Source organism: Sorex araneus, chromosome 1 (assembly GCF_027595985.1).
Source record: "Sorex araneus isolate mSorAra2 chromosome 1, mSorAra2.pri, whole genome shotgun sequence".
Classification (NCBI taxonomy): domain Eukaryota; kingdom Metazoa; phylum Chordata; class Mammalia; order Eulipotyphla; family Soricidae; genus Sorex; species Sorex araneus.
The window spans coordinates 32,542,463-32,568,044 of NC_073302.1; the positions used below are offsets into that span (position 1 = coordinate 32,542,463).

Sequence of the window (25,582 nt, forward strand, 5' to 3'; positions counted from 1 at the left end):
GCTTGCCTTGTATGTGGCCTCTAAGGGTTCTATTCCCAGTACCACAAAGGGTCACTCAGAGAAGCGACAGGAGTAACCTTAAACAGAGGCAGGAGTAGCTGAGTACTATCTGTTGTGGCACAAAAACCCTCCCCCCAAAAAGCTATTACAACTAGATTATAAAATGAAAACATGAAATCAAGTATTTATTTTTTGTCCATAACCGGCAATGCCCAGGGTTTACTCCTGCCCTTGCACTCAGATTATTCTGGGTGTGCTTGGGGGACCAAGTGTGGGTGTCAGGATTGAACCCAGATCGGCTATGTACAAGGCAAACACCCTATCTGCTGTTCTATCTATTTCACAGGCCTGAAAATCAAGATATTTAGATATAGTTTAATTATATAGTTACTATACAAATTCAAGTTTCTGCATTAATACTGAATAGTCACATTTGGTTTGCTGTCCATGCAAATATATTAGTTTTCATTTCATTTTGAAACAGTGATCATTAATAATTCTAAAACCTGAGCTAGCTCTTTACCTATAGTATCGGAAGATACTATAGGTAATAAAAAGACAGAAACAAAGCTTATTTAAAACAGGATATAATATCTATTCACTGTCACTGTCACTATCATCCTGTTGTTCTTCGATTTGCTGAAGCGGACGCCAGTAACATCTCCACTCATCCCTGTCGCATGCTAGTGTAGCCCAATGGTATATGGGGGGGCTCTTTAGGAGTCAGCGGAATGAGGATCTCCATTGTTACTGTTTTTGGCATATCGAGTACGCCATGGGTAGCTTGCCAGGCTCTACCATGCAGGCCAGTACCACCATATATATCTATATCTATATCTATATATACATATATATGTACTTATACATAACAGGACTGCATTTTTTTTTTTAATTGTATGTCTCTGTGTGTGTCTGGGTCTGTGAGTCTGTGTGTGCAAAGTTCTTTTCAATCCAGAGAAATTGACTGGACTGAATTCTACTTGACGTCATCAACAAGTCATATTTTAGAACATTTTATGTGACACAGCACTAAACGGGTGACAAACGGCCCTTGCAAAATGGATTCCAATTTTTTAAGCACACAAGTGAGAACTGGGCACAGTTCTAATATCTAATCAAAAAAATAAAATCTGTCAGTATTTATAAGAAAACATTATCCCTAATAAATCAATGGCCTACATAAGTATCCTGATATCAGATCAACTTCATATTTAAGTAATAAAATTAATTCTGCTATATATAAAAATAGTTAACAAAGAGTCTCTGACTGGAGCCGACAGCATCTTTCCTCAATCTTTTAAAGTGTAAGACTGCCATGTGGCCCAAAATGTAAAGCACTTCAATAATACTAACAGGCTGCAGTAATGACATCACTGGTAACACTGGAGCTTAGGAGTCCATGGAATGTAATTAAAACAAGATGTAAGCCTGCCAAAACATTACAGCAAAGATGAGTGCTTTTGCCCTCTTCTCTGCTTCCTGTACTTTCTGTTTCTTGTCTTACCTCCACTGTTTAGCTTCCTCGATAAGAGCTCCACTTTCTCTTGCAATTTATCATAGACGGTCACAATCTGGGAAACAGCTCGACGGGAAGACTCTACGCGCTCCTGAAGCTGAGATTCCATCTCTTCACTGGAACTGCTGGCCAAAGTAGCAAGGAAAGAGAAAGCTGGTTCTTGCCCTTCCCCTGAGGACACAGGGGAAAAAAAGAAGCCCCCAAAATTTTAAAACTGGAACTATCAATATTAATTTTCTCCCCCTCAAATGGAGAGCCTCGAAGCAAGCTCTACTTCAAAAGCCCTGCCGTGGAGACTCTCCTGCCGTGGAACTGCCCAAGGACTCACCTCTCTCTCTATCATCTTTCCGTTCCTGATTGCTATCAGAGTCTGGTTCTGGCTCTGGCACAACAAGGGCTTTTCTTTCTGTGAGAAGGTCACCCAAACCATGCTCCAGATCGTAGCGTTTAAGGATGATACGAATATTTTCATCAAACTGGAAAAGGAATTTTGAAAAAAATTATGAAAATTATGAAAAAAATTTTTCAATTATGAAAAAAAATGAGAAGACACAACTTGAAAATGAAGAGGTTACTGAAAATTAAAATGTTTAAATAAAATCTGAGCAAATCAACAAGTACGCTACCTGACTCCAGTACCGGTTGACAATCAGCAGGGAGGCATCATCAGTAGCCTGCCTTCGTTCCAGCTTTTCAATGTGCTCACGGAGTTCATCTTCAATGGTCTGCCGTTGGTCCAGCATTTCTGCCAGCTTGCGATTCTTGGTTTGCAGTGTTTTAATGTCTAATTCTTCCTGCCCCACCAGGAAACCAATCTTATTAGTTACCACAAGGAAAATAGGTAAGTGATTTCCTATGAATTAAATCTATACATAAAAAAATTGTAACCAAATAACTGGCTAAGAAGTAGGAGCAGTTGAGATAAAAGAGTATTTACGATCAGAGGAAAAGTTGAGACATTACACTAGATCTTTACTCTTACTCGTCTCACTGATTAGTCACACAAATATCCACAAACTTGGTGATGTTTCCCATCCAGCTAGACTATATTCTACTCAATCAACACTGTCAGCTAAGTACTGCCATTCATTCAGTCAAGACTCTGGCCAGTATGTCCAGTGATTTTAAAAATGTGAACACGTAAACATGTGACAAAACAGCTCATCCCCTAGCAGAAATTCCCAAACTTCCTTGGCCTACTGTCCCCTTTACTGTACCACTGTCGTCCCATTGTTCACCAATTTGCTCGAGCAGGCACCAGTAACGTCTCCATTGTGAGACTTGTTACTGTTTTTGGCATATCGAATACACCAAGGGGTGCTTGCCAGGCTCTGCCTTGTGGGCGGGATACTTTCAGTAGCTTGCCGGGCTCTCTGAGAGGGTCGGAGGAATTGAATCCGGGTGGGCTGCATGCAAGGCAAACACCTTACCCACTGTGCTATCACTCCAGTCCACTCCACAGGAAAAAGAAAAGCTCATCACCGCCCTGAAAATCAACCCCCTTTAAGCAAACAATTGCACTCCAGGCTATCATTACAACTGCTTCCAAACCCCACCCCATTCATTCTGGCATCTCCCCCACCACCTGATGGTGTGGTATGTCCACTTTAGGAAACACTGTTCTTGCATCAAGGCTGTATTTTGATTCCTTAATTCTAATGACTCCTCCACTGTGCTTAAGCCATATGTTTCCAAAGCCATATCTGAAATCTTACTTCCTCTCTTACAGTCCCTTCTGTGCCCACTTGACTATACTCTATTGTACATTCCTTAAATATACCTAACTGTAGAGCTCAATTTTCTACCTTCAGCAAATAAATTATAGTCCAAATGTAATCCATAAGTCTGATTATTCTAATCCTAAAGAAAGGAAAAATTCTGGATAAGATCATTAAGGGAGAGCTGAATTCCTAACCAGCCAGAAACTTGTACAGAAAGGCTTTCTGTAGAAGCAGTTATCTCCTATTCCACATTAATGTGACATCAAACTCTCTTAAGCCCTGACCCTATCCTATCACACTAAGCAGATCACTTTGCTTCCACTTTTAAAAAGAAAACAGGATTCGAGAGATAGTTCACAACAGTGGAGCACATGTCTAGCACCTGCATGGCCTTGAGTTTCATCCTTAGCACCCCTAATAATGCAAGAATGTGGGTATTTAAGAATTTTTTAAAAGGCAGGCAGCAGCAGGAGAGGAAATAATACAAAGGTTAAAATGAATGCCTTGCATGTGACCAACCACAGCTCTAAACCCCACATGGTTCACCAAACACTGCCACAGAGGCCAATCAGCAGTGCATCCTTCGCCCCATACGCCAAGAATCTCTGGAATGGGTCTCCAGGTTTCTGGAGCACCATTTGGGAGCCTCTCTCCCCTCCAAAAGAGAAAAACATAGAAATAGAATTCTCAATTCCAGGTAGTGCCTGAAATCCAAAGCCAGGGCCTCAAATGTCTCATCTCCTCCTCCTGCTCACACAAGTTACTAAACTTCACAGATACCCTTAAAGGTACATGGAGAAAATGTAGGCAGAACCCTCCATGATACTGAAGCCAAAAGCATCTTTAAGGACAGAACACCACTGACCAAGCAAGAGGAAACAAATATAAACAAATGGGACTACATTAAACTAAGAAACTTCTGCATCTCAAAGGAAACAGAAACCAAAATACAGAGAGCCCACGGAATGGGAAAGAATATTTACCCAATACCCATCTGATAAAGAAATAATAACCAGGATACACAAGACACTAGTAGAATTGTACAAGAAAAAACCTCCAACCCCATCAAAAAATGGGGAGAAGAAATTAACAGAAGCTTCCTCAAAAAAAAAAAAAGAAAGTCAAATGGCCAAGAGGCACATGAAAAAATGCTCTACATCAAGAATCATCAGGGAGATGCAAATCAAACCAACAATGAGATCTCAACTCACACCACAGAGACTGGCACACATTCAAAAAAATAAAAGCAACCAGTGTTGGTGTGGATGTGAGGAGAAAGGGATGTTCTTTCACTGTTGGTGGGAATGCCAACTGGTCCAGTCTTTTTGAAAAACAATACGAACATTCCTTCAAAAACCAGAAATTGAGCTTCCATATGACCCTGCAATACCACTTTTGGGAACATATCCCGAGGGTGCAAAAATACACAGTAGAAATGACATCTGCACTTGTATGTTCATTGCAGCACTGTTCAAAATAGCCCGAATCTAGAAACAACCCGAGTGTCCGAGAACAGATGACTGGTTAAAGAAACTTTGGTACAACTACACAATGGAACACTATGCAGCTGTTAGGAAAGATGAAGTCATGAAATTTTCTTAAAAGTGGATGGTCATGGAGAGTATCATGCTAAGTAAAATGAGTCAGAAAGAGAGGAACAGACATAGAATGACTGTATTCATTTGTAGAATATAAAACAACGTAATATGAGACTGACACCCAAGGACAGTTGACACAAGGATCAGGAATATTGCTCCATAGTTGGAAGCCTATCTCATGAGCTGGGGGAGAAGGCAGCTGGAATAGACAGGGGATCACTAAGTCAATGATGGTTGGAGGGATCATTCAGGATGGGAGATGTGTGCTCAAAGTAGATAAAGGACCAATCGTGACAGCCTCTCAGTATCTATACTGCAAACCATAATGCCCAAAAATAGAGAGAGTAGGGAAACTGTCTGCCATAGAGGCAGGGGGAGGGCCAGAAGAGGAGGGGGGCAGGTAAATACTGGGGACATTGGTGGTGGAGAATGTGCACTGGTGGAGGGATGCATATTTGATTATTATATGACTGAAACTCAAACATGAAAGTTTTGTAACTGTATATCATGGTGATTCAATTTAAAAAAAAAAACACCTAATTTTATTTAGGACATTCCATTCTTTACTATGCAAAAATAAAATTTTGCATAACAACAATTTCCATCAACAATTCCAACCAAAACTATTATCTGCAACCTCTAAGGCCTTCTCTAGGACAAGTTTTCTCTAGGGCAGGGTGGAGTGCATCTTCCTCTTCTTACTTTAACTGAAACCTGGTTGATAAGTTTCCCTATAGACTTCTCCAGCCATTACTGTTTCTCTTCCACATAATTTGAAGCCCATGGCTTGGAGTCAGATGGTGTCCTTAAATTAACCACACTGCTACTTCCAAGCCATTATCCACTTTGTTCCCTAAAACATCCTAGCTTCGCAACTCACATGGGTGGTCTATATCACTTGACACCCTGTCTTACTGCTCTCATTCATACATGTCCACATCACTTCGCCAAATTTCCTGAAGATTTAGCATCTTCCTTATTAATATTCTCCAATACTATTGCCATCATACACGTTCTTGATAAATTTCAATTCCCACAGACAAGATCTTTCCTGTGTCTCATGAATTCTTTGACCTCTCTTCCATCTCATCTTCTACTTCCCTTAGTAACCAAGTGTCCAGTTAGCTTTAGTTATATCTGCACCCTCTGTAAGTTCAATTTCAAACACAATAGTCTATACAATTACCATCTATTTTTCCAGCTCAGTCTCTAGTTTCCTAATGCAAAAAGTTCCTCAACTTCTCTAGTATCTACAAGGTACTGGTCCAGTACTTCTCCTTGTTTTTCACTCCTCTCACTTCCTCCTTTACTGATCTTAAGTGCCTTGATTAGTTATAATCACACCTTTAATAACCTACTTTCCTGATCCTTTCTTGTACTTGCCTGGCAAAACAACCAGCACTGGTAACATTTAATTCTGTACCTGCTCCAAACCTATGTTCATGTGTTAGCTAAACAAGACTGAAAAAAATAGTAAGTACCAGCCTGACTGTTCTTTATATTCAAGATCACAAATTCAAGTCAGTCCTCAGTACTGCCCAGGAATCCTACAAACTTCATACCTTCTCCTGTCTCTTCAAACCTCCAAAACTTCCTCCCCCAGCCTCACTCTCAGACGAGTCTTGCTTCTGATTTCACTAAAAAAAAAAAAAAAAAAAAATAGAAGCAATCAAAAGAGAATGTCCACATCTCTCTTCCCTCAATACAACTAGTATTGTACCTATATCTGACCCATACTCTCTACCTTCCTTCTTGCTGCAGTGAGTAAACTGTTCCCACCCTTAGTTAAGACCAATTTTTCCACTTGTACGTTATATTACATTTCCTGTTACCTATACAGAGTATCACACTGGTAACTGTCTTCTCTTTTTGTCTTTCTGCTACATCAAGTTCACCCTCTATCAAATCATTTCAATCAACAGATAAATATGCATTCATACTATATATGCAGTGTTTACATATATAGATATATATGTATATGTAAATCCATCCCTCAACCCATTTCCCTCTATATGAAGCCCCTTTTCTTGGTTCTATTTTGTATCAACACTTCACCAAAGCATTGTCTCTCCTCTTTTCCCTACTTCCTCCCCTCACATATTTTTTTAAGTTCCACTGCTATCACTCTTCCTCAAGTTTCCAATTAATTTTCTGTACTAAATTACTCTTCTTTGTTCAACACATCTGTAGTATTTGACCAACTTCTTGAAATATTTCTTCATTTGAATTCTGTGTCCCCAAACTCTTGTTCTGCTCCTATCTTATTGGTCACTCATTTGAAATCTCTTCTCTCAAGCTGGAGAGATAGTAAAGTTAAGGCTAATGTGACTGCTTTGCACATGGTCAACCCTGGTTTGATCTCTGGCACCACATATACCTCTTGAGCACTACCAAGAGTGTTCTCTGAACACAGAGCCAGAAGGCAGTCCATTGTACAGGTGGGTACATCGCCCCAAGCACCTATCCCTTCCAAAAAATTGAAAAGTCTCCTCTCTTTGACATGAAAATATTGTAGTGATCCTGGGCTCTGTTCTTAGACCTCTTCTTTAAAACCTCTTCCATATCTATGCCTCTTCCTAAGAGAGCCTTTTTAAAGATCATCTATAAAAGGATAAAACTTGAAGTTTCAGAAAAAGTATAGGAAGTTACATGTCTTGCCTTGCTTATGGCAGACATTGGCTTAAGCTGAGCATATATATATATATATATATATATATATATATATATATATATATATATATAGTGCCCTGCAGAGAGAGGAATCCCTCTGAGCACAGTAGCTGTAACAGCCCCTGAACACTGCCAGAGATGGCAAAATCCAAAAAATACATTGATTAAATGAAGGGTCCTAAATATATTGCTTTAGCGCATATTCTCTTCAAAATCCAAGCTGTTATGTCCAGCAACCCCTCCATTAAGAGATCTAATAAATATCTCAAATTCACATGTCCAAAACTACACTTAAGATTCACCCCCCAAGACTCACACTTTTCTTTAGCTTTGTAGCTGTAAACTCCATACTTCCAAAAACCTTGTCATCTTGCTTCTTTTCTCAAATGTTTCAATCTAATCCACCAGCAAAACTGTCAACACTATCTCCACAGTAATTCAAGTCACCAGGTCCCATGTCAAGATTAAATAGACTCCTATAACAGACACATATATGCACCTTGTTATGTCTTGTCAGCCTTCCATAATTCAGCACAATAGTGGTGGACAGTTCCATTCACACAGCAGAGCTCCAATTTGAGGAGTACTCAAGTCTAATCTGAGTTTTATATAAAATAATCTTAGCTGGCTCACAAAAGCAACCTCAATGTCCAGAGGAGTTATTGTTTCCAACAGAAATCTTCAACTAAGTGTGGCTTAACACAACCCGAACACTTGACCCAAAGGTAAAGAGGAAAAGTTAGTCTAAAAAATAATTCTGCAAAGTGACCTACTTATTATCTGTGCCTCTCTTCAATCTATACTCCAAACATAAGCCAAAGCATATTATTCCCCTCCTCACAGCCTTCTGGATAAAGGTCAAACAAGGATGTACGCTCTCTGCATAATCAAATCAGGTTTCTTAAACTTTTTCCACTCACGACTTTTCACCTAACAAATGCACAAATCCAAATTTGGATTCAATACCTGGTTTGATTTTGAATTAATTTTTGGTAGCTGCATGTTCAGAAACCTTTTACAGTTTCCAAATTTTACATAACTTCCATTGCTATTTGAACCTTTACGGAGTTGTGACTCAATTGAAACATAGACCACAGAGCATGTGGCTATCACTACAAACAGCATACATGCCCCTACAGCAGTCTATTCCCTTGCCAGTGCCACCCCTAAATAAAAGCCCAGCATCTGACAAATAACAGATATGCAAAAATTACTGGTGCTTGTTAAATGAATATATGTCCTTAGGATGGGAGAAGACAATGTTAAAAACAAAATATCACTTCCTGGCAGCAGTATGGCACACCTCAACCCAATATTTCATGGCCTCAGAAATGACACTCCAGCAACAAATGGTTCTGAGTTTCCTATTCTTTCTGCTCCTCAGCCTTAAAATAAGAGATGTGTTTTTGTAAGCTATACAAATATAAACCACGTTAGCACCATTATCACAATGGTTGAGGACCAAAATACGAAATCCTGATGGAGACAATAGGAAGGTTTTTAATGTCCAATGCAATTATTCTAATGGACATAGTGATATTAGAGTGCATTTCATTTCTAAAATCTGAAAGTGTTAACTCCCCAAGAGAAAGGGCAGTATCTATTTTAGTCACTCTGATGCTCATAATATTTATCCCCAATAATAACTAGTAGTGGCGCATATCTATTGTGTATATATCATGTGAGCTTTTAACAGTGCCTCTTTCATTCTATCTCCCTGACCCTATAAGGCAGGTACTCTAAATGGTACTTCACAGAGAAGGAGACAAGTCAGAGACATGGTCCTGCAGCCGAGGTCAAACACAGAGAAGGTGACAAGTCAGAGACATTGTCCTGCGCCTGAGGTCAAACCCAGGCAATACGGCCTGAGTCTGCTGCTCTTCACTACACCTCAAAGACTCTGTTACCTCAACCTCTCAGTGACTTATACTTTCAGTGATTGACAATCTTACCAATGGACAGCTCCCCTCTGCTTAAAGACAGAGCTATAACTGAGACAAAGAGTTACCACACCTACAAAAACAAATAGCACATGGGCCAGTGACAGTACGGCAGATAGGGTGCTTGCCTTGCATGCAGACCCTCTGGGTTCAGTCCTTGGCATCCCATATGATCCCATAAGCACTACCAACAGTGATCCCTGACCACTGCCCATGTGATACAAAATCAAAACCAAAAAAAAAAAAAAAACACACATGTCAATGTATCTTTTCCTCCTAACTCTGGCTGTTTGATTTCTCTCTTCTTTTCACATAAATGAACTGCCCTGGCTCCGAAGAAGCTGCCATAAATTCTTTCTTCCAGGTTTCAACAATCAGAAGAAAAAAACACAGTATTACTGCAGAGTTTCCACATACCGTTGAAGAAACACCTCCTAGTTTTATGGTCTCCACTGTGGTCCCTGAATCTTCCACAGCTGCCTTCTTCTCCGGAGGCATGGATGTGCCAGACTCTCCCGCTGCTCTTTTTATTCCTGACATCTTGGCACAAATACTGTTTAATCTGGGGAGGGAGGAGAGAAAAATGGCATGAATCTGGATTTCGGGGTATAAAACCATAAAGTGAACCCTACCTAAGGATGCAAAAACTAGCCATTTCCCCAGTGAATTCTGGAACCTGGATATCCCCATTCCATCTACACCAAGCAACATGCTCCCCAAATTCCCCCTGAAAAGAAAGGGCAAATGGGGAGGGGGAAGGGTCAACGAAGGGGGGGAGGTGCTAAATCTTGGCTAAATTTACACAATAAAGGCACCGGTAAGGAAAGAGACCAGTTGCAATACATATATAGTATATAAGTATATATATATAGTATATATAGAGAGAATAACTTTATTTTTCTATCCAGCGATGACTTAAAATGCCGCTGCAGAACAAGCACTCCGATTTAAGAGAGTACTGCTACTGTGCTGGGAAGAAACGGTCCAAGTCAGTCCTTCCTAGTGGATACCATTTTACCATCGCTGAACGCCCATTTCTTACTCCGGGGGCAACAGGCAGCCCAGGCGCCCCTGCCACTCGAAGGACGACGGATACAACGTTGCCGGCGGGCACGCAGCTTCCCCCCAGAAAGGCGGCCTCTCCTCCACTCGAGCCCTTTAGCTCCTTCCTTCTCCGCCCGACGCTTCTCCCCGAGCCCAGACGTGCGCAGTGACCCCCCACCCCCGACCCCGGCCTGTACCGTGCAGCCTGCGAGAGTCCCCGCCCCGCCCCAGCCCCCCAAGAGCTCCCGAGTGCTCCTTATACCGCGGAAGCCAATAAATACGGCTCCGGGGAGGCTACCGCTTAATTCTGGCTCCGGAAGCGCGGGCGCGGCCTCGGCGAGGCCCCGAACGCCACACGGGACTCGGCTTCTCATTCAAGCTCCAGGAGGAGATGGGGTGTCGGGCGGCGCCCCCGGAGGCAGGCAGGGCTCGCCGGGAAAGGAACGAGGGCCGGGGGCCGCGGGCGGCGGGCAGCCGACGAGCCGAGCCCCCCGCGCGGCCCACGGCAGGCCGGGGTGAGGGGCGCCTCAGCGGAGCCCGGGAGGAGGGACAGTGCTCGGCGCGGGGGCGTCCCCGAGCGCCGCGGCGACTCCTCGGCCGAGACCTAAGCAAGTTTCTCCCAGCTCGCAGCCGCGAGAGCGGGAATGCCGGGTCGTTACTCACCGACGTCCGCGCAGCCCTCCCACCTCACCCCTGACCCACAGGCGAAAACCCGGCGCAGCTTCCGGGGGCGGGACCGGGGGGGGGGGGAAAAGAAAAGGAAGAAGGGAAAAGCCAGGAAGTTGCTTCAACCGGGCCGAGCAACGCTGAGAGAGTCAGGGCGGAAGTGACGCACCTCGCGGACACGCCGAGCGCCCGGAAGTCAGCGCCGTCTCTGTAGAGCCAATATAGGGAGTTGGGGAGGGGGCGGAGAGGGGCGGGGAAACAGCATAGATCTAGTGTATCCGGATCTCAGCGGGGCTTGTGATTGGCTCTACTATGACCCTTTGACTGCTGATTGGCTGGCGGCCCCGTCCTTTTCCTAGCCCGGCCTCGGAAGCGTTAGGACTGTGTTCTTCAGAATCGATCCGTGCTGACAGGAAGAGTTTTAGAGAAAAAAAAAAAATCCCAAAGGTTTGATGGTTGTCGGGGCTTGTTGTAACTTGTTTTTTTCTTTTTATTTTATTCTTCTTAATAATATTTTGGATTCTGGAATGCATTGGAACTTCTCGCTACCTAATGGGAATGATCCAAATTAGAGGTGCAATGAAGAAAAATCTCAGGGGTCTGGGGCCAAAGTGGCTCAGGTTTGGTTGTCTCTAACTCCTGCTCACGTTCTAATGTGCTCGGGAAGATACGGTGGAAGACAGCAAACTTTAAAGCCCTTCGTTTCTGTCATCATAGTCTTCAATTCCTGACCTATCTATCCTTGTGAAAACCCCAACCATCACTTTCCCACCAGCCTGCCTTGCACGCCGCCAACTCTGGTTCCATCCCCGCCACCCCACATAGTTCCCCCAGCCTGCCAGGAGTGATTCCTGAGTGCAGACCAGGAGGGACTCCTGAGAATCGCCGAGTGTGGTCCACCGACCAAACCAAAGACAGAAGGATTACATAATATTTTTGAATCACTCATGTTTGAAAGTCTCAAAAACATAAGCATATTTTACCGTTAATTTGGCTATATGTATTTAACCAGAAATCATTGATATTTCACCCAAATATGATATTTTACAGAATCTTTCTTTAGAAGGAAAAAAGATTTCTATAACATTTTTCAAATTAATATTTCTCAAAGGACTCGCACGTTCTGACTGGAAGCCCTTTTTCTTACCTACACAACTCTGCCACAAGGTGGCAGCAGCTAACACATCCTTACTCCCAGCTCAAGATTTAGTTGCCTTCTAGCCTTTCTTCTATCATGTGTTTCACTTAATTCTTACCAACCCAACATCTAATGAGTGCACTTACTGTGCTGAAAAAAAAAAAAAGAACTGGAGCAGTAGCACAGCAGGTAGAGTGCGTGCACTGCACGCCGTTGACTGGGGTTCAATTTCCCGGACCCCGGATGGTCCCCTGAGCCCCTCCCTCCAGGAGTGATCTCGGAGAAGAGAGCTAGGAGAAAGCACTGAGTACTGCTGGGTGTAGCCCAAAAACAAAAATTAAGAAATCGGGTTGGGGGTAGGGGGTAGGTAATGATTTGCATTTTCTGGGATAGGTGATACTTATTTTTTCCATTGAATAAGCTGTTGGCTGTTATCTTTAATTGATCATCAGTAATTTACTAAAATGAAACTTCACTTTCTCACACAAATTTCTCCTATGTGTCTCTTTAGGACAGAATCACAAACAGACTCTGAGAAGAATCATACCTTTATCTTTAGGCTTCAGTATTTCATGGGTTCCAGAATGTGCATAGCTGAGAATTGTTAAATTTTATCTTAGCCAAATGAGTAAAAATTTTACAATGCTGTCAATGGTAGGTTTTAATGCTTATAACATTCTAACACCACACCCACCAACAGCCCCTCCACCCCCACCCCCCCACACACAACATTGCCACCATAGTGTCCAACTCTTACTGCCCTGGTAAACCCATTATATAGATCAGTTCTTAGATTCTGTAACTTTTGGCCATGTGTTGTACTCTTACTCTGTTTTTTTTTTAATCCCAAATTTGAGAGAGATCACTTTTATTCCAAATATGAGAGACTTCCTCTCCTGGCTGACTTGGTAGATGAGATTTTTTTTTTAAGTTTCAGGGCCACAGCCTGTTGATGACCAGGGCTTACTCCTCTGAGTTGGGAGAATCACTCCTAGCTAGCTCTGGGGATTATACAGGGTGCCAAGGGTTGACCCCAAGTCATACATGTGTAAGGCAAACACCCTACCTGCTGTATTATCTCTCCAGCCCCATAGCAAAAACTCTTAATTAGAATTCCTAGTTAATTAGTTTATGAATTAAATTACTTCTAAATAAAAAGGTAGATCAAAACAAGATGACACCCTGGACAGGGCTAAGGATTCTTCAGTTCTGACTATGCCTTGGAAAACTTCATCATCATCATCATCATCAACCCATTGGTAGTTGAATTTCTCAAGTGGTCTCAGTAACATCTCCATTAGTCTTAGTCCTGAGATTTTAGAAGCCTCTCTTTACTCATCTTTCCCAACGATGTTATATTGGAGGCTCTTTCAGGGTCAGGGGAATGAGACCCATCATTGTAACTGGTTTGGGCATATGAATACACGATGGGAGTTTGTGAGGCTCTCCCATGTGGGCAGGAAACTCTCGGTAGCTTGCCAGGTTCTCCCAGAGGGAGATGTCGATTCCGGGAGCTTGGTTTTAAGTCTCTCGATATTGGCCATTGGTGAAATTACACGGTGCCAGGGACAGTCCCTGGGTGTGACCGCCTAGCTACTGAAAAATGGGAAATCTGGACAGAAGAGGCCCAGTCTTGATCTGAGCAGGCTTGGAGGTCTCAGCCCTGGGTCCCGAACACCTGGATTCCTCTGTCGGTACCTTCATGCGTGAGGCTCATCCGAATGTGTGGAGAGGGACCTTGAACATGGCTGTGGTGAGGCTCTGGAGGTCTTGGGCTGTGGGAGCTCTGCTCGGGGCGAGGAGGGAAGCTGAATCCCACCCTCTCCGAGGGGCCCCGGGGAAAACAGCCAGGTGCTCGGGCAAGAGACTCTCTGCCTTGGTAAACTTATTTTTTTCCAATTAATTGGAAAACTTAATTTCATATTTTTTAAGATTAACTGCTCTAGTAGGAGCAGGGAAGGAAAATAATGAAATTACAAAATTCTGTTGAGATTTTGAAAATAATGTATTTAAGTAAAACTTGTGGAGAGATCAAAGTTTTTAACTGTTTACTTCCCAACCAGGAGCATATATCTCAAGTTGTCTTTTGTATTTCAGTAAAGTTTCATGGTTTTCTTTGAGTCTTTCTTGTTACTTATCAAATTTATATCTTAAGTTTTGTAACAATTGATAATGAGATTTTTAAGTGCTGTTGTCCAATCATTTATAAGGATAAATAAATGAAATGTATGTATGCATACACCTTAGACATTCTTATTACCTTACAATAATTCCTTGTTGTTTCTTGGTTTGTTTTCTGAGTAGAGAAAAATCACATTATCACATAAGTAACTTTCCTTGACTCCTTTCTAAAAAGTATACTCCTTTATTATTTATCTTACTGTCTTGAAGAGAATGATGGCACTTGAGGACTCAATGAATCCATGTGGGTCACCCATTTAAATCATATGTCTTTTTAAGGTCTAGTTAATCCCTATTCCTTTAATGAAGTCTTTTCATATGCCCCAGCTCTTACCTAAACCCATCAACTCTGCAAATGAAAGTAGTATTAAAACTTGAAATCAATGCACTCATTTGTGGGATATTAAAAAAAAAACAGTATGAAACTAAAACTCAAGGAGTGTAGAAACAGAGGCCAGGAAGACTGGTCCATGGTTGAAATCTTGCCACAAGTGTCAGGGAGGGTGGCAATTAGGATAGAGAAGGAACCATATGACATAGTAGTTGGAAACTCATTCCAGACAAGAACTGAGCGTTAATAGTAGGTAAAGGGATATACATGATAACCTTTCAGTATGTATATTGCAAACCTCAATGTGCAAAAGCAAAAAGAGAGAGAAGAAAAGTACCTGCCATAGAGAAAAGCTGGTGGGGGCTGGGGGGTGGCAAAAGGGAAACTGGAGACATGGTGGTGGGAAATGCACACTGGTGAAGGAAGGGTGTTGGAACCTTCACTGTCACTGTCATCCCATTGTGCATGGATTTGTTTGAGCAGGCACCAGTAACGTCTCTCATTGTGAGACTTATTGTTACTGTTTTTGGCATATCCAATAAGCCACGGGTAGCTTGCCAGGCTCTGCCATGTGGGCGCGATACTCTCAGTAGCTTGCCGGGTTCTGAGAGGGGGCGGAGGAATCGAACATGGGTCAGCCTTGTGATATCCTGTGCTCCAGCCCGTTGGAACCATATATGACTGAAACCCGATCATGAACAACTTTGTAACTGTGTTGAGATCTCAAGGTGATTCAATTAGAAAAATAGAAAAGAAAAAATCCTTGAAATAAAGAAGGAGGCATTCCCTAGGGTGAATGGATGGAAAAGTAACATAAAGATACTTCCCCATGTAAAGTTATACAGATCAGTTTGTTTTTGTTCCTCTGTAAGCACGAAACACTGACCACAATTTTAAGACCCTCACAGGTGATCAGGAACTAGAGAGAATACTCATTATTCAAATGTATACTCAATGTTCTAACCAAAATGCCAATTGGTTAATTCAATAAGACCAGTCATTTATTTCCTCTGTTCACTAATTTCTCCTCTGAGCAGGTTGTGCATAAAGACATATTCATGGATTACCAGGAGGCCTCCTGTGAACCTGGAATCAAATAAGCAGGGTTACAGATACTATTTTGATTTAATGTTACCTATCGAGAAGGGATGATTAACAATAGTACATCTTATACTAACTTGAAGCACCTTGATGATACAAATGATATGAACTAATTTTTGTGATTAAGTGTTTTCAAAACGAATAACATCATACCAGAATATATAATTGTTTTTGTTCAGTTCAATCCCTCTGAGTAGAAATTCTCAAGAAAGTCCCAAGAGAATCCACATGATTAGAGATCTGACATATTTTCCCATCATCTACCCCAAGAGTGCAAAAACGCTATTTCAAAAAGATATTTACTTTCTTATGTTCACTGTAGCACTGTTCACAGTCACCAAGATCAGGAAACAGCCCAAATGCCCAAGGACAGGTGAGTAGATAAAGACACACAGTGGTATCTCTATGTAACTGGGTAAGTGAATAAAATGACCTACAAAAGATTCAGGAGTCTGACTAAAGTTTAAGTGAGGAATCTCTGTTTAGTCTGAAGGAGATGCTTTCACACTTAGTATGTAAAATAAATATATATATTTTAAATTAGTGAATCACCATGAGTTACAGTTACAAACTTGTGAACTTTCATGATTGCATTTTTTATATCCCTCCACCAGTGCCCAGTCCCCTCCACCAATGTTCCCAGTATCCCTCCCACCCTCCCACCCCATCCCCCCTGCCCCACCCCACCTCTGTGGCAGGGCATTCCCCCTTGTTCTCTCTCTCTCCTTTTGGGTGTTATGGTTTGCAACAGAGGCACTACGTGGTCATCGTGTTTGGTCTATATTCTATAGAAAATAAATATATATAGTTTTAAAAATTGTTATGTAACATTGGTTTACAAGAATGTAAATATTCCTGTTTTAGGGGTACGTAGGGAGATAAAAACCAGTTTGGGACTTTACATAAATTGTTTCCATTTTCAATCCCTAGGCTTTCATCTCCCATCCAGTCTATACCCCACATTGCTCAGGGAACCAAGGACCATGTGTTGGAGACTGGCCCAGGGTTGAGACAAAGAATGCACCTTTATCCTATACTATGTCTCCAAGATATGCTCTTTTTCCCCACAGTGGTATTTATACTACAGTGTATCTGTGGTATTGACACATAGTGGAACACTCTCAGCCATAGGAAAAGATGAAATCATGAAATTCACTGCTACAGACTATCATGATTGAAGTCAGTCAGAGAAAGAGGGACAAATGGAGAAGGATCTCATATGTGGAACACAACAAGGGAGTAACAATGATATTGGTCAATGATTACAGACCTTAGAATCAGACTATAAAACTGAGTTTGCCAAGCTGGAAGGAAGAAGCAGATCAATAGACATTGATGGAGGGATGCTGACATTCTGGTTGTAGGAGTCATGTTGGTATATTATCTGCCTGAAACTCTGTTAACAGTATTGTGAATCACAGTGCCTCAATAAAATTTGGAAAAATAGTTATTATTTATATACTCTTGTGTGTTTGTGATTACTGCTTATGGCTAGTCTTTTTAAATTCCTGAATTTTAAATTATTTTGATATCAATAAAGGATATTGATTTGTACAACTAATTCACTGTAGCACTGTCGTCCCATTGTTCATCATTTTGCTTGAGCAGGCACCAGTAATGTCTCCATTGTAAGACTTGTTGATACTGTTTTTGGCATGTTGAATATGCCACGGGGTAGCTTGCCAGGCTCTGCTGTGCAGGTGGGATACTTGAGATACTCTCAGTAGCTTGCCGGGCTCTCTGAGAGGGATGGAGGAATCGAACCCAGGTTAGCCTTGTGCAAGGCAAACGCCCTACCCATTGTGCTATAGCTCCAGTCAACTAATTCAGTGTATCAAAATAAACTACATTAAAATATTACTCACATTCATCCTAGTACTTTCAGATAGCAATTTCTAGTGCCATTTAAAAGACCTTCTATAAGCAGAAAGCCTGGGAACCCCAACTGAATATACACATACTTCCACGGTGTGAATTTAAATTGATGTTGACAGAATTTGGGGGGAAAGCAGGGAGGCCCACACCCTGGTCTACTTTGGGCTTATGCCGGGCTTACTCCTGGCTTTGTACCCAGGAATCTCTTCAAGGAGTGTCCTGGAAACCAGGGATCGAACCTAGATCAACTATATATAAGACAAGTGCTTATCCTCTGTACAACCTAAGTTGATGTACTCTTTTTTTTTCAATACTGGGTCTTACAACATACAATCTTTCTTTTATAGTAATTCTATTTTTAGTAGTAATTCTATTTTTTAATGAATCACCATGAGATACAACCTTTCATGATTATGTTTCAGTCACACAGTTATTGAATGCCCATCCCTCCATCAGTGCCCATTCTCCACCATCATTGTTCCCAGTATCCTTCCTGCCACTCCCACTCCTTCCCACCCCCTGTCTCTGTGCCACATTCCCTCTTACTCTTTCTCTCCTTTGGGGTGTTACAGTTGTTATACAGGTACTAAAAAGCCATCATTGATGTGCTTTTAAACCTCACAAATAGCTCATTCACACTTGAAACTTGCTAAATCTTCAATATTTCCTACTGAAGACGTGTATAAGTTAGAAGGCTTGATCTTAATTTGAGGAGATGGGAGAGAGTTCAGATAGCATCCCTAGTCTTCTAGTCATAGTCCTGATTCATAACGTTTATCCTCTATAACCATTATACCTTACTCACTGAACACCTCAAATTACAAGTTATGAACTGGCCTAGAAACGGGATTCATTTGTAACTTATAAGTGATCAAGGCTTTAAAGTAATTAAATAGCACTGTATCACTGTATCACTGTCATCCCGTTGCTCATCGATTTGCTCAAGCGGGCACCAGTAATGTCTCCATTGTGAGACTTGTTACTGTTTTTGGCATATTGAATATGCCACTGGTAGCTTGCCAAGCTTTGCTATGTGGGCGGGATACTCTCGGTAGCTTGCCAGGTTCTCTGAGAGGGACAGAGGAATCAAACTAGGGTTGGCCGTGTGCAAGGCAAACGCCCTACCCACTGTGCTATCACTCCAGTCACATTTCAAAATAAGACATTTTTTAAAATGGCAATAAAATATTGTGCCTTGAAAATGTCTACGCCATGGAGTAAGCATTGACACTTCATTTCCTTGGCCTTAAAGACTAGCTTCCTTGGACCAGAGTAAGTACCAGAGTGAGGACAACAGGTAGGACATTTGACTTGTCTGCAGTCAACCTGGGTTCAATTCTGGGACTCCAAATGGTCTCCCAAGTCCTGCCAGGAGTGATCCCTGATTGCAGGGCCAGGAGTAAGCCCTGAGCATTTCTGTGTATAGTCCAAAAGCCAAAAAGAAAAAGAGAGAAAGACTAGCTCCCTCAAAGACCATAAAGTTCTCTTTCTTGATTTGTTCTTAGTTTTATTTTCAAATCATTTTGTGTGGCTACTTACAGTGGAGTGACTAATGTGCCTAGTTAGATCAACTTATAAAACTTGTTCACTCACAAGCACAAATGAATGCAACTTCTAAGCCAGTTCACAACTTGTAATTTGAGATGTTAGTTTGAAAAGTGACCTTAATATTTAGAATAACAGCTTGTTATTTCAAGCTGTGCCATGCTGAAATCTTTGAGGTACTGAATGTCTCATGCTATATTATTCTAAACTTTTAAAATTAAGAGTATTCATCAATCTATCAATCGCTTAGTAAAGCTTAAAATTCCATATTAGTATTCAAACAGAATACATAATTCTGATCTATTCTAAAGAAAGTAAAATCCAACAATTGTTTATAAATGGCTACGCAATTTTTTGCCATTTGTTTTTTTTAGGATTTTAGAACAAATGTAGGCATACGTTATGGAGTCTTGATAACATAAACTTCTATGTTGTCACTAATATCATGACACAGAACTGTATTTTATTAACACTGAGATAAACATACGGTATTGCTGAGTGGTGTAACCAGGTTACTGTGGTGCTCAGGAATCCTGAAGGTCCCTCCTGATGCTTCTCAGCCTAGTGGACCAGAATGACTGAATACTAGGGCCCAAGGACAGGTGCTGATCCATCCCTTCAGTACTGGGGACCACCCGTGTCACAATGTTGTTTAGGATGTGAACACCTATGAGAGGACATTTGGCGGTGCTCAGAGTCATCCAGGCTATACCCCACAGTGCTCAGGGGACTATGAACTATACAGTGTGGGAGACTGATCCAGGGTTGAGACAAAATACACACCTTAATCCTATACTACATCTCCAAGATAAGCATTTCCCACCATCTCCATTTCTAGTGATTTAACCCAGATATCATGTCCGTAAGACATGTCCTTCATTGCTGAGCCACATTTATGGGTCCTGTTTTTTTAAATTTTATTAAAAGAATTTTTATGTAACTTTGATTTACAAGAATGTAAATATTCCTATGTTTTGGTAGTATGTTACGAGTTTTGGACTTGCATACGTTGGACTTGCATTTTCAATCCCTACTCTATCTGGAGCAATAGCATAGCGGTAGGGCATTTGGCTTGCACACGGCCGACCCAGGATTGATTCCTTTGTCCCTCTCAGAGAGTCTGGCAAGCTATCTGTGGCGTATTCGATATGCCATAGATAGTAACAACAAGTCTCACAATGGAGACATTACTAGTGCCCACTTGAGCAAATCGATGAACAATGGGACAACTGTGCTACAGTGCTACTCTTTCATCTCTTATTTACTCCATTTTTTGAATTAAAAATTGTGTGTGGGGGCTGTGGGGATTGTCCTCCAAGTGATTCCTGGACAATGACGCCAGGGTTCAATATTTAAGCTGCGAGCCTGTGTTTCAGGGAAATCAGGTGATTAAGCTGAACACCATATAGTGTCAGTTGAAGAGAAGGACCTTTCTCAAAGACAGTGCCACAAAGATTTAAGCAAAGAAAGACAGAAAAATGCAAAGTGAACAATATAGAGTTGAAAATAGATTAACCTTATTTTAGGAATCAATTTACATATAGAATGTTTATGAAGAAAAGAAGGCAAGCACTGTTCAAACCACCTAAATTTTTATCAAAAAGATTATTTCATTCTCTGCTACTAGGTTTAAATGATACTGTACAAAATAAGTTTGAGTTTGGCTATTCATTTCCCTGTACATTTATAACCAGCAGTAAGAATTTTTTAAGATCCGGTCAAAACCTTTTGAAGGTTATGGAATATTATGTTTTCCAATTAAATATTAATATGGCTTTCAGCTTGCATAATAATTTCTACAGTCTTGCCATGCTGAGGAACTTGAGGACTGCTTGTACTTTCAAACCCATATTAATGGATATAAAACTCTGGACCTTTTTAAATAATTTCTTTAATAATTAAAAACCCTACTCCATTATTTTATTGCATTCATGATTGCTATTGAAAAAATCTAATAAGATGATACTTGATCTTTTGTATTTTTATCTCCATAAGCCTCTAGAGCTTTTCTTTGCCTCATATTCTTTAATGTCACTAAAATGTATCTAGGTGTGTTTTTACTTGTGTCTTTTTTTTACAGTCCTGTTCATGCTTAGTTTGTTGCTTTGCTTTGTTTTAGGGTATGAGTTTTGTGTTTGAAGCTCCTAACTTCAATTTTTTTAAAGTATTTTCTAATTAAGGGGCTGGAGTGATAGCACAGCAGATAGAGCATCTGCCTGGCACTCGGCTGACCCGGGTTTGATTCCCAGCATCCCATATGGTCCTCTGAGCACCGCCAGGAGTAATTCCTGAGTGCAGAGCCAGGAGTAACCCCTGTGCACTGCCAGATGTGACTCAAAAAGCAAAAAAAAATTTCTAATTGAAAGGTCATCATATTATGATATTATATACGTTACAGTATGTGTGGGCTGGAGCATTAGTGCAGGGGGTAGGGAGTTGCCTTGCATGCAGCTGACCCTAGTTCGATTCCTCTGCCCCTCTTGGAGAGCCAGGCAAGCTACCGAGAGTATCTCACTTGCACAGCAGAGCTTGGCAAGCTATCCATGGTGTATTCGATATGCCAAAGACAGTAACAACAAGTCTCACAGTGGAGACATTACTGGCGCCCGCTCGAGCAAATTGATGAGCAATGGGATGACAGTGACAGTATGTGTAGTTTCTTTCTAGTTTTTATGTTAATGCTCATTTATATGCTCATAACATATTTTATGTTAATGCTCATTTATATTTCCAATTAATTAAGAAATTAATTTTGAGGGGGCGGGGTGGAGCTATACTGGGATTCTTGGTGGTGGAATATGAGCACTGGTGAAGGGATGGGTATTCGAGCATTGTATAACTGAGATTTAAACCTGAAAACTTTGTAACTTTGTAACTTTCCACAATAAAAAATTAAAAAAAAGAAATTAATTTTTTTCTTAATTACTATTAAGAAAAAATAGGGTTTTTCTCTCTAATTCTTAATATGTAGATGTTAAGAGTTCCATTTCTGTCAACAATATTTCAGCATTTCTTATGTGTTATTCCTTTCTTACTACTTAAAATAGTAATAAGAATTCACAATCTGGTCCTCCTCATTACTAATTTACTTCCCTAAGGTTTATACTATCCTATTAATTTACTCACTTTTATACTTAACATTTCTTCTTATGTAGAAAAATATTGTTCTTTCTATTGTTTTATATTATTATCATTTTTTGTTCTCTCTTTTAGTATGTTTATCATAGCTACTTCAAAATTATTGGTCTATTTGTTAGATTACCTTCTTTTGGAACTCATAATCTAGTAGATTATCTTTCTTTTTGAAAGATTCGGGTGTGTGTGTGTGTGTGTGGTGTCTGTCTGTCTGTCTTTTTGAAAGATTGATGTGTGTGTGTGTGTGGTGTTTGTCTGTCTGTCTTTTTGAAAGATTGATGTGTGTGTGTGTGTGTGTGTGTGGTGTCTGTCTGTCTGTCTTTTTGAAAGATTGATGTGTGTGTGTGTGTGTGTGTGTGTGCGCGCGCGCGCGCGCGCTGTTCTTGTTTTGTGCCTATACCAGGTAGCTCTCAGGGCTTACTTTAGGCTCTGTTCTTAGGGATCACTCCTGACAGGGCTCAGAGGACCATGTGCGCAGTGCCACTCATCAAACCTAGGTCAGTCTTATGCAAGGCAAGTGTCATAATCCATGCGCTCTCTCTCCAACACTTGAAATAGTTTTTATTCTCAAATGCCACATTATTTTGGCCAGATGAGGTTTGCTTTCCCTTGGGCATATATCAGTCAATACACTAAGAGAGACGCCATCTGTATGTTAGCTCTTGGTCAAAGATAAAGACTTAAATGGAGATCCAGGGCACCCCTCCATTCTCTCTCTCTCTCTCTGTCTCTCTCTCCCCTCTCTCTTTCTTCCCCCCTTCTCTCTCTCACACACACACTAACACACTCACACTCTCCACACACTCACACAAACTGAGGTCAGTCACATCTTTCAATCTAAATTATCATGCCTTGGCATCACCTTTTCCTTTCAAGGAGTAGAGTGTTAAGAGAAGATACTTTCAAGATCATTGTAACCCCTCCTGCATTTGGAAGGGAAGGCTAGGAAAGAAACTGCTTAGAGAACAACCATTCTATATCTCTCCTCAAAGGCAAAAGACACACAACACTAGCACACACACACACCCAATTTTATCAGAATTCCAGGTCCCTCTAAGTACAGGTTAGGTTCATGCCAAGGCAAGGAGAGATACAAGGGCTGAATTTTCTGTACTTACGCAACAAAAGGATACACTTGCACAATGAAATTGAGGCTTAAAGGAAAAACTGGTTAATGCTATCCATTTATTCCACTCCCCACAGTGACAAAGAATAACAGATTTGTGAGAGCTGTTGAAAAACATGCCATCACCTTGCGGGCAAAATCCACCGAGCCATTATGCTGTTTTTCATTTGCTCCATTAAATGATTTGAATGCAACTCCTTCTCCAACACACCTAACAGAGATTCTTCACTTGATCAAACTTTAGTCAGATTCCTGAACCTTCTGTATGTTAGTTTATTCACTTACCCAGTTTTAGCAAAAATCTACCTAATTGAATTTAGTGAGACTCTTCCTTTAGCCCTGAGATTTCTCTCTTAGTCATCATCTATCCTCCTACTTCTTCCATGCTCCTTATATATGACTTCCCATTTGTCCATGAAATGTTGACCGTTAAATCCAATATCTTTTCCTCTCTGCCAGATCTCTTTGCAGCAGTCCCTTCCACAATGCATCCTCCCCCAAGTTAGGTCTGACGTACCATTTTAAACTATTATCATGGTTCTGTTTGCTTTTGTCTCTTAATCATTAAATGAAGTAAGATAAATTAGGATCATAGAGATGTAGTGTTATCAGTGTTCTAGTTTTCATGTTGAGGGTTGATTTTTAATAATGTTCATTGTACAATTATTATTATTAACATTAACATATAATAGAAAATTTAACAAAAACACATGATAAAAGCTTATCAAAATCAAGAATTATAAATAACCTCTTTATGAGTCACCATATCCATTTTTTAAATGACCCTTCCTACCCTGAGTGATACTCACAGGTGCTTTGGACAGGGAAGCAGCCTTTACCAGGGTGTAATGAGGATTGGGCATCACCAGATGAGAACCAAAATCTGAGAAACTTGCCTTTTCAGGAATTTGCTAGTCTTTACCAGAACCTCTAAAACCACTTTTTTTTCATAAATGGTCATTATTCAACTTTGAATTTCAATCTGAAAAACTGCCTCTTCCCCCTGCAGTCAAAAAAGTCAGTGCCTGGGAGATAGTATAGTAGTGCACCTGACTCAGGTTTGATTCCCTGTACCACCTGGTCCACAATACTGGGTGAAACCCCAAGTCCCCACCAGTCACTGCTAGTTGTGACCCCAGAAATATTCCCAGAACTATAGAGCATGAGCATCACCTCTGTCCCTATAGTCTGACTGGCTGAGAACCCCCAGTGGGAGCCTCAGGCCCCAAGCATGACTTAAAAACTCCCCCCAATGGCCGGAAGGAGGAGGTGCCGCCAGCACACATTCTCCAGATGGAACCCTGGCGACACTGAGCAGCAACTAACACAGCTCCAGGATTCGGGACTCAGACACATCCGAGCCGCGCGGCCGCTAATGCGGCCGCGCGACCTTTCCTAAAACCTGAAAACATACAATCTTTTAATGGAAAACTAATTATCAAATGCCTCCTTATTAGGGTTATCTTGTTTGGGGATCTAACTCCCACAACAATAGTGAGTTTTGTGTTGAAATATGGAACGTAATCAAGGTGAAGAGAAAATAAAGTGAAATTCATCAGTTATACAGTTGGGGTGGGGGGCGGGGGGTATACCGGGGATTTTGGTGGTGGAATATGGGCACTGGTGAAGGGATGGTGTTTGAATACGGTATAACTGAGACATAAACCTGAGAACTCTGTAACTTTCCACATGGTGATAAAATTTTTTAAAAAATAAAAATTAAAAAAAAAACTCCCCCAAATAGCCATAAGAAAATATATCTATCATTACTATCTCTAGATAACAATAATAAACACCCTGGAAACTATCACCCCAAATAGTTTTTAACAAATTGAGTACGAAACAACTTTACACAATTGTGTTTATTTATTACATTTACTGATTGCGTGAATAACATATAAGAAAGGCAAAATAAGCATAATTAAAGTTTTTAATCTTTTCTTTCTACATTTTTAATTTTTAGCTTATTGGGTCACATCCGGTGATGCACAGGGG

General features: G+C 41.0%; 1 protein-coding gene across 4 annotated transcripts in view; it reads right to left on the reverse strand.

Moving 5' to 3' along the window:
- Positions 1-11,255, reverse strand: part of RNF20 (ring finger protein 20) — a 32,870-nt gene extending 21,615 nt beyond the window's left edge. Inside the window, exons 1-5 of one of the 4 annotated variants that reach the window (XM_055136516.1) lie at positions 11,153-11,255; positions 9,863-10,007; positions 2,143-2,310; positions 1,845-1,992; positions 1,505-1,687 (exon numbers count right to left, since the gene is read on the reverse strand). In XM_055136516.1, the coding sequence (XP_054992491.1) occupies positions 1,505-1,687; positions 1,845-1,992; positions 2,143-2,310; positions 9,863-9,985 (622 nt within the window). In that variant the 5' untranslated portion in view covers positions 9,986-10,007; positions 11,153-11,255. The other 3 variants (XM_055136455.1, XM_055136581.1, XM_055136632.1) reach the window with 3 other exon arrangements.
- Between the last annotated feature and the right edge of the window lie 14,327 nt (positions 11,256-25,582).